Here is a 13,479-nt window from a genome sequence, read left to right on the forward strand (position 1 = left end):
GTGAAAGAAGGGATGATCCCAGAGAGGGGGGCGCTGTGCCAGAGAGAATTAGCAGATTATCACTGTGGCTAAAGAGAGCGAAATGGAAATATCTTCTCAAAACGGTGATCCTTCCTTGGGGAAACATCTGCCTTTACAGTCTACAGGATCTTTCAGAATGTAAGCCAGTGGGCAGAAGTCACCGAAGGCGGGGGCTGAGGGTGTGGCTGCAGGTTAGGGATGGTGATGGTCCTCCTCCCCAGCCTCCTAACCTCCTCCACCTCCCCCACCTCCTCCTCAGCCTCCTAACCTCCTCCACCTCCCCCACCTCCTCCCCAGCCTCCTAACCTCCTCCACCTCCCCCACCTCCTCCCCAGCCTCCTAACCTCCTCCACCTCCCCCACCTCCTCCTCAGCCTCCTAACCTCCTCCACCTCCCCCACCTCCTACTCAGCCTCCTAACCTCCTCCACCTCCTCCTCAGCCTCCTCCTTGATTGTGAGCCTCCTCCTCACTTTTTCTTTTAACCCTTTCTGGAGTTTACACCTGATGGTGACTTTTAGCCATCCAGTACACATTGAAATGAGTGGACAAAGACATAGACTGGAGATGTGTTTGAGAGTATACAAATATACAAATGACACACATGCGTGCACACGCACCATAACAACCATAGTTATTACCTTGCCGATACTGACAATAATCAAGGCTTGATTTACTTTTCTATATCCTTTTTAAAGAAAACAGTATTATGTGTAGCTAGTACAGTTAAACAACTGTTTATATGTGATATATGATTGGTGCACAGTTGTATAACCTGTGTAATGGTATGTAGATCGCCGTCCCCCCTGCTGGGTCCTCTACAGCCTGGCGTCATTATGGGCTGTAAACCCCCGTCTGGCTCTGCGCTAATGGGGGTTAGCGGAGGCTACATCCTGCCGACGTCTCTGTGCTCTCTACGCTCTCTGGATTCCCCCCCTGTGCCCCCCCAGGCCCGTCTTGGTGGACCGCCCCCCTCGCCGAATAGAAGAGTTTATTAAAGCTGACGGCAATCTGCAGGGGAGTCATGGCCGTCCGGGGACCCCCCCGGGGAGGGGAAATAACTGCTTTTATGCCCGGGACAAAAGATTGACAGGGGGTCCAAATTTAAGGTCATTACATAAGCAAAAGGACTGTGGGGGGGGGGGCGGGCGGCGGAGGTTGAGGTGACAGAGGCGCACAGCGGGAGGGGGGGACGGGGGGGCAGTGATTTTCTACGTCACTAAGCGCCCGAGTGTATCCTGAAGTGAGTCCCGGAGCCTCGTGGGAGGTGTCACTTCCACACGGAAGGTACATTGGTGCCCAACAGGGATATGTAAATCTTTGTCCTTCGCAAATGTCATCTTTCATCCCCAGATACGGCATGATAAAGGGTTTCTGCAGAGCTGAACAAAGTCCCCGACTGTATGTTATTGTCGTCATTCTAGTGCGATTGGTTTTGCTGATAGTATAGTTATAGATGGAGAATATGACTAATGTATCATACAGTAATACGTGGTTGTGAGTGTTCTCCCCACCATCACTGTCCTCTCATTGGTTGGTCGCTCACTTTCGATGTGTATTTTATCATCTCTCTTTATCATAGTGTATTTGTTAATCTCTGTGGCAGAAGTAGAACTTTGCAATATTTTTTTCTGAGTTTGATTAGGTTGCTTATAGTATTGTTTGTTGTATTTGTAGATGTGGGGAATGTGCCCTCAGGTAATCTAATGGAAATCTATTTAAAAAATGCACACTTCTGATGGAAGTCAAGGAGGAAAATATCAGGATAATGGGCTATCGTCCTTTTATGGTATTCTAGATATCATGCCATAAAAGTTAACATTTGTTTTGGTTTGCAGCGAGGTTGGGCTTTGAACCTGATTTTGATGTTTGCTCAAGTTTTGGGGGAGGGGTGGGCAGGGGTATGGGGGTTGGGGGGTGGATGCTTTCATGTGCTCTGTCTTCGTTGGGCTCTGTCTGGAGATAATCTCATGCCACTGATAGAGGAGGAAGGAAAGGGCTGCTGCAACTATGGAGTGGGTTATTAAAATGAACTGCCAACAACTTCCTTAACTGGAGAAGGGCAGCCACCAGGCCTGCCCTGGTGGTTGCATAACAAATGCTTTGTCAGGGTTAATAATTGCATTTGGGAGTACGACTAGAATAGGGTTACATGCCTGTATGTAAGAAATATCCCTTATTATTCTCACTGTTCATTTCTGCAAAACCAATTTCCGCGTCTTTCAAAAATGGTCTATTTTATCATATCGCTTTAAGCTCCCTTTCCCAAGTAGCCCAGTCTGCTGTGATTGGTCGAACGCTTTGCACGTGTGTCTACAAATTCCCCCCCCCCCCCCCCCCCGAGAAGTGGTAAACATTGCAGCTTCTGCACTTCAGCACCGCCCACTGCACAGTCTGACATCACACTGTTACGGAAGTAAAGTTTGAGCGTAAACGAGCTGGCCATGGGCTGTTCTCGGTGGGCGCGAATACTCCCCCTGGCTCAGTCTTAGATTTTTCTAGTTTAGCAGACGTAAAACATGTATACGTCATTTAACAGTCTAGAGCAAAGTCGAAAAAGCATGATATCACCCCTTTAATACTCAATTGTTCTTTATTCGGTTTAATTCAGCAGCTCTCTGTTTGCTCGCTCGCCGTTGCCACGGTATGACCGTTGGACGACTCCTACAAGTCATCGGCTCCATTACTCACCATTGTTGCCTTTCTGAAGATCTGTTGTGGTGGAGCGCTGCCCAGCAAGCCTCCTCTTCTCCTCGTCTCCTTTTGTATCTCGCTCTCTGTCTATACTTGTTATCCGACTTTGTCTTTTTCCCAAATATTTGTGACGTGTGTGACGTGCGGGGCCTCGGTGGCGGTGTATGAGGCACATTTATTTACTTGCCTGCATCCCATGACAGGGTTAGCTTAACAACGCTTGAGTACACACTCAGCAGTCAAGCGGAGAAGACATTCTATTACTTGCGTTGAAATCCCCATGTTTGCGGTTCATCAAGAGGAAGGCCTGCAGGAGATAAGTCTGACTGTTCTTGTGTTTCTCCAGCATTAAAGACGTACTCACATATGTTTATATGCCTGATGTGATGCATTCTAATTTAGATCTTTCAAAATTCACAATGCAATTTAATCCCTGATGGGATTCAAATAGTATTTTATGTATTTCAGTAGAGATTTAGAAGATCAAATACAGATTGCAATGCATTTAGGTCATAGTATAGGAGATTCTCATGTTGGATTTCACATCAATTAATTTCACAGACTCTCAAATCTGCCCTTGCTTGTAAAAAAACTAAAAACCAAAGCACATTTCTTTGGGTCCTAATGTTACAAATAATAATTGATGTTCCAAAGCAAACAATCTGGGACTTTACTGAGGAACTGAGACTCAAATAAACAGTATGATGGTTACAAAAACGGCTCCATTCAGTGTGTGCGAGGGATTACAGGTGTGAAGGCTCACTTTACCCACACTTTTCCATAGAATCCTAACCAATCGTCTGCCAACTTTATACCTGCACCCAGATCGCCAGCATGGCTTCCTGTTCCATAGGTGTCACCTGGAAAGAGTCTCGCTCTCTCTCTTTCTCTTTCGCTCACTCACTCACTCACTTACTCGTGTTTTTCTGTGTATTTGCTGCATTATCTTACATACCTAGCATCATGCTATGCAAAATACATTCCAGGACTTCTCAAAGTCCGAAACTGGGCCCAATCTGGACCCAGCCCACACATTGTATTACCCTTCTAGTTTGAAAGACATTTTTTATTGCTCATCAAATTGTTTGTGGCATTGAATATGTACACCGTAGCTTCATTCACAGCGATCCTGTCCCCAGACAAATACACTTTAGTAATAATAATGTTTATTTTCCTATCTTTTATATCGTATTTGAGGAGGTATTAACTGCTGAAAATAGTGTTTTGTCTTGTTGCTGCTGAGTTCAGGCATCAACGTTACACCAGAGTATCTTGACTGTCTTGAAGTTGTATGTATTCTTGCCTAAAAGTTAGAAGAGACGATTTTAAAGTTATCTTTATTATCGCCAATCGTTCCGCACCTCTGACTTTTAAAAACAGAATCGGATGCGTACCTTTTGAGGATTAATCCATGGTCGATGCATAGCATGCATTTCAAGTTCCTATCTATAGGGTGCATGCCTGTTTACGTTTTGAGTTCTGAGTAAATCCTATATGGCTACCCGACTGTCCTACCCTAGAAGGTAGACAGCATCTCTCTGACCCTAAACCAGACAAAGACAAGTGAGGCACCGTGACGCGTTTTTATCGAGCATCTGGCGGCTGCAGATCTGTTATCACCAGGGATGGAGAGTCTGGGATCTGGCATGGATGACTAGAGAGAACAGAGAGAATGCCTCTCTGACAGTCTCCCCCTGTCTCAAAGACAGATGGGATTCAGCCAGAGAGGAGAGATTGTCTGGGAGAGGTGGTTAAATAAAAAATAATTTTTATCCTCATTACTGAACGCTTTCCAATTTTCCTCGAGATGATACACTGAGAATTTAAAGTGTGTAGCAGTTATCATCATAGACAGAACGTAGATTCATAACTGCATTGACCATTGTGTCATTGAGCTGCATCAGGATTCGGCTTCTGGCTCCAGGATGCTAGGAGGCTGTTTGCTGGACTACCCTGCAGTCAAGACACTGATTCTTTTTGTGGAGTTTTTTTGTTTCCAGGCCCTCTAAACATGCTTTATGATTCCACTGACTTAACTGTGCCTTTGACCCTGTTTCAGGTACGCACCACAGGATGAACCAGTGTCCCGTGAACGAGCATGGCTGCCTGGACCCAGACGTGTGCATCCATCTGAGCAGAATGTGTGATGGAGTCCCTGACTGTTCGGACGGCTGGGACGAGGGGCCTCACTGCAGAGGTAACGCACTCCTGTACACCCAAACACACGTACGTGGAACGGGTTTGAGGGAGGGGCCAAACTGCAGGGGTAACAAACTCCTTCACACCCAAACACATGCACGTGTATTTTGTTAAAAGGTTTTCATACACAATGCATTCACAATGACTGAAGGGTTTTAGAGTTCTGGGGTCAGACGGATCATCTGTCTTTTAATATCTGTTTCTTGTACCAACCCAAATGTTTAACTACAGCAAACCAACTCCAGTGCCAGGGCCTGTTAATGTGCAGCCATTATGTTTGCCCGCATTATAATCCATTGTCTTGCTTTTGTGTGGAAAAAGTCATTAATTTCTATCAATCAGCCCTGGCTACCAGGCATATTCCCTCAGTCCTTATGGGAGGATGTGGCGAGCGGCTTTGTTGCCAGCAGAGAAGAATCCCGTCAAACCGTCCTGTATTAATTGCAGGCCTGGAGATGCTGCGTGTCGGGCCCATAGAGTCTGTCTTTGTTGGAGCAGACAAAGGACTGCACTTGCCGAGTGTTTCTGGAGGACTGCCGCAGCCAATCGGCGACTCCCATGCTCAGATAGCAGTCTATGTTACATCTGTTGGACCGCCTTGAAATGTACTGGGTTGTTCCTGCTGTGCTGGAGAATGAATATATATATTTATGTTTGAAAATTGGGATGTTTCACAGCAGTGAAATCACCATTGCTGGATTTGGAATATTGCATCAGGTTGTCAAATATTTGCGTAAAGCCTCTGCTGCCATGAAACAAAGTCCGGGAACAGTGATGGTCTCTTCCCAGTGTTCAAACGGCTAATCTGCTCCAGTATATGGCAGCTGTTCAGTAATCTGTTATTAATGGGAATCATTGTGAACATGCAGAGAGTTACTTTCACGTTTGGTCTGTTGAATTGAACACGTGTGTGAGATCAATACACACACACACACACACACACACACACACACACACACACACACACACACACACACACACACACACACACCGAACATGCATATTCCGAAGTACACAGCTGTCCCAACCAAAACAAATATGTATTCATGCACACACAGATTACATTCATACATGTGTGTTCATGTTCAAAACACACGCACGCACGCACGCATGCATGCATGCATTCGCACTTTCCCCTAAAAAATAAATAGAATAATTTATTTTATTGTAGTCTAATGCACACCAAGACTTGCCTATCCTGAAACTACATACTAGTATAAAGTCAAATAAATGGTGTTTCCCGGTACATTTTCATCCCATGTCTGGAGGCCGCCCCGCTGGCATTTTACAAGCATCCCAGTGTTAGCTGCTATAAACTGCAGGGTTGTGCAAGGGTGCATGGCTACTGACATCTGAAAGCGCTCTCTGTCATTTAGTGTGTCCAGGTAATTCCACAGAAGTTGTTGACAAGAGTGTGTGTGTGCCTGTGTGTGCCTGTGTGTGCGCTGGGCAGGGAACCGGAGCTGCAAGACATTGGGAGGATCTGAATCATAGTCCTTTGTTCAGTTGGAGCCTGCAGATTGTTTTCATTCATGGGTGGATAGCAGGTGTTTACGTGGTTAGCTTGCCAATGCCTATCAGCCCACACAGAGCAAATCATTCTGAATTATATTGTTGGTTTCACCATGTGTTACCTGATCCCAGATAACATGCTATGTCTGGGGAGCAGACTTGACCCAACATGTGTTTAGGAAGTCTGAAGCCAGATCCCGTATCAGAGACACAGTTCATCTCTCCATATCAAACCACTGGACTGGCCCCCATGTGGTCACACTTGGCAAGCCGATTAGAACTAGACGTTGGGAGGTTAATGAAGATGTTGAGAAGGTATCTGCAGCGGGGATGCAGGCTTATGAGATATGTTGGAGAGGCTTAACTTAGGAGTTGTGTTGAGTAGCGATGACAAAATCCCCTCCAGACGCGTCCTGCTGCTGTAGCAGCCATCGCTTCAGCAGCAGCTTCTCCGAGTGCGCCTTGGGCTGGTCTAGTCTTCCCCCTCCTTGGCCGCCGTTCTTTCCACCGCGTGTTCGAGGTCAACCCAAAGTCATTCTCCATGGCCGCTCCACAGCTGACCACAGGCTCTGGGGGTTTTCTTTGACCGCTGCAGCTGCAGTTTCTCTCACCTGACCGTAGCTCAGTGCTGCTGACTCAGCAGGCCATCGGGCCGGTACCCGGAGCAGGGCTGGAAGGCTCCACTCTGTCGGTCAGGCTGACAGAGTTCAGTGGCTTCATTACCAACACAAATTCCATCTGCAGCCTTTTTGACCTCAATTACTTACTGGGCTGCCTCTACAGTCGTCATCTAGAACCAGGGGGCTCGTCTAGAACCAGGGGGCTCGTCTAGAACCAGGGGGCTCATCTAGAACCAGGGGGCTCGTCTAGAACCAGGGGGCTCATCTAGAACCAGGGGGCTCATCTAGAACCAGGGGGCTCATCTAGAACCAGGGGGCTCATCTAGAACCAGGGGGCTCGTCTAGAACCAGGGGGCTCGTCTAGAACCAGGGGGCTCATCTAGAACCAGGGGGCTCATCTAGAACCAGGGGGCTCATCTAGAACCAGGGGGCTCATCTAGAACCAGGGGGCTCATCTAGAACCAGGGGGCTCGTCTAGAACCAGGGGGCTCGTCTAGAACCAGGGGGCTCATCTAGAACCAGGGGGCTCGTCTAGAACCAGGGGGCTCATCTAGAACCATGGGTCTCATCTTCTAGAACCAGGGGGCTCGTCTAGAACCATGGGTCTCATCTTCTAGAACCAGGGGGCTCGTCTAGAACCAGGGGGCTCGTCTAGAACCAGGGGGCTCATCTAGAACCAGGGGGTCATCTAGAACCAGGGGGCTCATCTTCTAGAACCACAGTTTTGGGCAGCACAGGGGTAGAAGAAGCAGTGCCGTGTGTGCAGCGCATGGGACGGAGGTTTAAGGATGACACCAGATAGGACGACGTGATGTCATCTTGGTAATGAGATGGCCCTCCATTACCCTGTGATAGGCCCCTGGGGCTTTTGTTATTGCTGTACCATCCCATGCAATGTGTGTTGACGCCCAGGATTCAGCCTGAATGCAGGACAGTGGTGGTTTGTAGTATTGTACTGTAACAACATGGGGACAGTGGTAGGTTGTAGTGTTGTACTGTAACAACATGGGGACAGTGGTAGGTTGTAGTGTTGTACTGTAACAACATGGGGACAGTGGTAGGTTGTAGTGTTGTACTGTAACAACATGGGGACAGTGGTAGGTTGTAGTATTGTACTGTAACAACATGGGGACAGTGGTAGGTTGTAGTGTTGTACTGTAACAACATGGGGACAGTGGTAGGTTGTAGTATTGTACTGTAACAACATGGGGACAGTGGTAGGTTGTAGTGTTGTACTGTAACAACATGGGGACAGTGGTAGGTTGTAGTGTTGTACTGTAACAACATGGGGACATCATGGTGGTTGATCATAGTGTAGTCACTACAGGGGGAAAGGTGGGTCTTCATAGTAATATGTAAAATGGTGTATGTATTGTTCTGTACTGCATTCTTTTGCATTCTGTTCATTGCTTGGGGGCCCTATTCCAGGGGTACGGGCCCTCTGTCCCAGTTTGACTCCCAAGTGACTGATTGATGGGGCAGGAATGGGGTCATGGTTGCTGTACTTATACACGCCCTTCTCCCCTCCTCCCCACGCCACGCAGAAGGCTCTGGGTGATGTTCTTGCCAGTGGCTGTATTCTGGTCTTCTAGCTCTCACTCGATGTATGAGGAGGTCAAAGGCTCCTCGCTGCATGGAAAATATACTTTGATCTGTGTTCTGCCGTGGCTCTTCAACCTAATGGGATCTGATACTCTTTAGGTGTGACTAATTATTTTTTTTTATTATTGTGCAATACCTATAATTAATTATTGTATAGAAAGAATAAGTTATGTTCCAGCCCTGATTTTATTTTTATTTTAAACGTGTGTGTGTGTGTGTGTGTGTGTGTGTGTGTGTGTGTGTGTGTGTGTGTGTGTGTGTGTGTGTGTGTGTGGTGTGTGTGTGTGTGTGTGTGTGTGTGTGTGTGTGTGTGTGTGTGTGTGTGTGTTATTTGGGTAGCGCTCGGGGAGTAGCATGCTGCCTTTGTTTGGGATCAGTTTAGCCCAACTTTGATGTTCTCTCATTATACGGACTTCAGCCCTTCTTCTGTTTGCTTATGGTAACTTTGCTCCCTTTTTCTCCAGAGAACGCCCCCCGTTCAGAGAGCCGTCTGCAAACTCTCTCTCTCTCTCTCTCTCTCTCTCTCTCTCTCTCTCTCTCTCTCTCTCTCTCTCTCTCTCTCTCTCTCTCTCATCTCTCTCTCTCTCTCTCTCTCTCTCTCTCTCTCTCTCTCTCTCTCTCTCTCTCTCTCTCTCTCTCTCTCTCTCTCTCTGCTGCTCAGCCTCACTTTCCCAAAACACACAAACATGTTGTCATAAACATACCAGTATCTAACCTATTTACCGGGAAAAATTACCACACCTGGGAAGGAAAAAAGGGTGTATCAAATAAATCTATGAATTTCAGTCCATTTATATACCAGCGATTACACCAGAGGGATTAATGCCATCCGATGCGACACTGAAGCCATTCCTGTCCGTGTTTGGTAAACCATGATAGGATCTCTTATGAGGTGGATGGTTTAGACCTAGGACAGCTTGTGGAGCAGGCCTCGTAAAGCTCCGGCATGCTGTTGTCAACCTCAGGTGGACGTGTGCAGACATGCCCTCCGCCAACGGTCTGAGTGCTGGCCAAGGAGGAATGTCGCAGCCAGAAACACGCACACCGCGGATTAATCTGTCGTGCTGTCGTGCACATTAGGGATTCAAGTTCTGCTGCATCTACCGCTCGAGTGTTACCGGGAAATGACTTTTGTGATTGTGCAATGGGCGTTGTTTGTTTTGTCTGGGCCATGAATCATTGGGAGATGATTGTAGGAAATGATAGTTCCCTTCTTCTCCCCTGCTTCTTCTCCCCTATTATTTGGATCCTGCCTCTTAAACCCTTCAATATCTAACCAGCAGATGTGTGCTTGGCTGCCCTGTCGGCTCTCAGTGCACCGTTACGTCTTTGGCCCCGTCCTGCTCCCCATGCACTCTGATGGCATTCAGGCAGATGTTGATGAGCAGCAATGAAGTGTGTGTGTGTGTGTGTGTGTGTGTGTGTGTGTGTGTGTGTGTGTGTGTGTGTGTGTGTGTGTGTGTGTGTGTGTGTGTGTGTGTGTGTGTGTGTGTGTGTGTGTGTGTGTGTGTGTGTGTGTCCTGGACACAACAGGATCAATGGCTTTTAGCATGCTTGTTTAGCACTCACGGCCTCCGCAGAGCCACAGCGTGATCTATTTGCTTTGTTCATTAACGTCCGAAACACTGCTGTTGTTGTGCACCCAGGCCTGTCCCACACCAACGCCCCCCCCCCCCCCCCCCCCCGCGCCCCAAAGCATGGCCCGCACTGCCACCAGACACTTCCTCTCCTCTCCCAGCTCTGTGCTCCTTCTTGTTTCTCCCATTCGTTCTAGTTCCTTCTCCTTGAGCTCATGGCCTCATCTTTTCAACTTTTAGTTAATTTTTTATTTTCCTTCTTTCTTTAAACTATAAACGTAATCTGTGGTGAATGGTATACGGAAAAAATAGAGGTGACCAAAAATGACTAACAACATTTTGTTGCATTACATTTTGGAAACAGTTGGAGTCTGAGGTTAAGTGAGGAACTACCCCTGTGAAGAGGTACACTTGCATACTGTGTGTGTGTGTGTGTGTGTGTGTGTGTGTGTGTGTGTGTGTGTGTGTGTGTGTGTGTGTGTGTGTGTGTGTGTGTGTGTGTGTGTGTGTGTGTGTGTGTGTGTGTGTGTGTGTGGGGCGCTTATTGAATGGATTCGATATGGGCCACAGTGTTCGCCCGGAGCCCTTCCTCTCTGTGGGGCAACAACAAAAGGGCCATTGTGGCCCAGAGTGCCACAATCTTTCTATAATGTTGGCCCTTTACGTTCCCTTACCTCCCTGTTCTCCGGCCTGCAGGGGGGACAGCACCCATAGCATCAGCAGTAATGCGGTGTTGGTGTGAGCATGAAGTACCCTCATCTTCTACCTAGCAGAACGTGTGTAGGGAGCAGGCACAGAGCCTGGCCGGCCACCAAAAACTGCCTTGTTTCGTCAGAGAGATTGTGCCTAAGAAAACCAATTTGCATGAGTGGATGAAGCTTTGGATAGATATTTAATCAGTGCCCAATTCCAGTGTCTATTTGAAAGGTGAACAGACCCTGTGTTAAAGGTGACATGCTGGTGGGGTCAGGCTGCTCGGGTTTGTGTTGGCTGTTAACAGCCAATCACACGCTCACATTTGCCTCTGGCGACGTGATTCGGAAAAACAAATATGAAGCAAAATATGAATCAAATATAATCGTGAAACTCTCCGTTTACACAGATACCAGCTTGTCTGCCGTCAGACTTGATTTGAGATTTGTGAGAGATTTTGTTTGTTTAATGCAAGTGCTTCTCAGAAGAACACACAAAGGAAATTAAAAGATAAATCTCAATGCGGAAGATTCTTCGGTAAAAAGATTAACATAGACTCAGATGGCATACCCTGTGAGAGGCCTAATGTAGTTCCAGAACTATATGGATATAGTATTGCATTGCAGTGTTGCATTATATCATCTTGTCCATGTTTATTCAGTTATTCATTATTATTATTAACTAAAGTTAAAGTTACTAAATAATAAGTTGCAGTCCAATTTTGGGCACATACTAATAACTAGCGACATATTTAATAAGCAGATGGTACCACCTGAGGAATGTTGGTGTTAAACTTTCATCCCCTGCCAAAAGGCTGGGTCCTTAACTTGGTGTTTGTGTGTGTGTTGCACTACTCTCCGCATTTCTGAGTCTTCTGCGAAACTCATATCTCCTCTGAGCAGAAATACACAGGTATTCACAACGCATGCGCAAAAGGTACCCTTTATAGACATGTGATTTGTTACGACAGTATAGCTGTGTGAAGACAGTGATGCGGATCGGGACGCGTGTCAGTGGTTGTGCTCCAGGCACTGGGATTGGGCACATCTTCCTGGCCATTTCATATAGCCTTCATTGACTCTCCCTCATGAAAACCAAGCATTGGATGCTATAGGAGCGACTTTTGTGTTTGAGTTGCTTGCATAGGATGTTTGTATTCTTATCTTTTCCTTTTCCCCTCTTTCTATTTAGAAAAAGCACCGGGATGCAACTTTGAAGGGTGCCAGTTTAACTGCTCGGTGACACATGAGGGCCCTAAGTGCTACTGTAGCCCCGGCTACGAGGTCGGCCCAGACGGAAAGATGTGTAAAGGTAAGACGCCCCAGGAGACTGACAGCCAACTATGCTATGCTAACGCCAAACTGCCTCCGCATTGCCCTGAAGGTTAGCTAGGCTATGCTAACACTGAGCTAACCTACCGCTTTGGATGAAGAAAGTGCACGTCTATCCAGCCCTGCATCGTAACATGAACAGTGTTAGTTTCAAAGGGCTTCGTGTGTGTGTGTGTGTGTGTGTGTGTGTGTGTGTGTGTGTGTGTGTGTGTGTGTGTGTGTGTGTGTGTGTGTGTGTGTGTGTGTGTGTGTGTGTGTGTGTGTGTGTGTGTGTGTGTGTGTGTTAATTGGCAATCCCTTCTCTGTCTGTCAGACTTCAACGAGTGCATGGTGTACGGCGCCTGCAGCCAGACGTGCACCAACACCGAGGGCTCCTACATCTGCAGCTGTGTGGAGGGCTACCTGCTGCAGCCTGACAACCGCTCCTGCAAGGCCAAGAACGGTGAGAGAAGACCTGAAAAATGACAGCCTCTCATTTACTTTGATCATTTAGCTGACAACTGTATCCAACATGATTGTTGATACAGGACATTAAGGAGCGGGTATGAGTTGGGCTTCTTGCTCAGGGATGTCTCGAGGTAGACTGCAAGTTTGAACCCAGAACCTTTGGTCTGGGAGTCGGTCACCCGTAACGCCACACTGTCTTGCTCCAGCTTACATCTTTTCTACATCTCCTCCCATCGTTTGTTAGTTGTGCTGTAGCGGGGGCTTGATAGTACCTTGCTGAAAGGCACTAGCTAGGTTCGACCCCCAATGCCTTTGTAATAACTTACTGTTTAAATGTTTACTGGTGATGAATTTGTTAGTTTTTTCATATTTGTGGGAGCACCAAGCACATAGTTATTTGGTATCTAATACTGGCTGAATGGGTCATCATTTGAAATACAGTAACACTCTTGAGAATATGGCCCAAGCAATAGTCTGATACAGATACTCCTATACATATGTTTGCTATTGGGAATGGACCTTCTGCCTTCTTTTGTTAATTCTCTCTCATGGAGAAAAGAAAAAAAAAAGGGGAATCTCACTGTGGTCATAAAAACTAAACTTCTCCATATCAGCTATTATTTACAGTTAAAGATCCCATATCATGCTTTTTTAGTGTTAATAATTGCATTTGGGGGTACTACTACAATAGGGTTACATAGGGTCGCCTGTGTGTTACAAATACCCCTTATTAATGTCACACTGTTAATTTCTGCAAAAAACAATTTCAGCGTCTTTCAAAAACG

The 13,479-nt window shown here is 46.8% G+C and overlaps 1 protein-coding gene across 1 annotated transcript in view; it reads left to right on the plus strand.

The window, feature by feature from the left end:
- Window positions 1-13,479, plus strand: part of LOC311359891 (low-density lipoprotein receptor-related protein 1-like) — a 96,006-nt gene that overhangs the window by 15,755 nt on the left and 66,772 nt on the right. Inside the window, exons 3-5 of the mRNA XM_084479918.1 lie at window positions 4,773-4,910; window positions 12,108-12,227; window positions 12,561-12,689. Coding sequence (XP_084336044.1) covers window positions 4,773-4,910; window positions 12,108-12,227; window positions 12,561-12,689 — 387 coding nt within the window. The remainder of the gene's footprint in view (window positions 1-4,772; window positions 4,911-12,107; window positions 12,228-12,560; window positions 12,690-13,479) is intronic.

Source organism: Micromesistius poutassou, assembly GCF_964030765.1.
Source record: "Micromesistius poutassou genome assembly, chromosome: 15".
Taxonomy (NCBI): domain Eukaryota; kingdom Metazoa; phylum Chordata; class Actinopteri; order Gadiformes; family Gadidae; genus Micromesistius; species Micromesistius poutassou.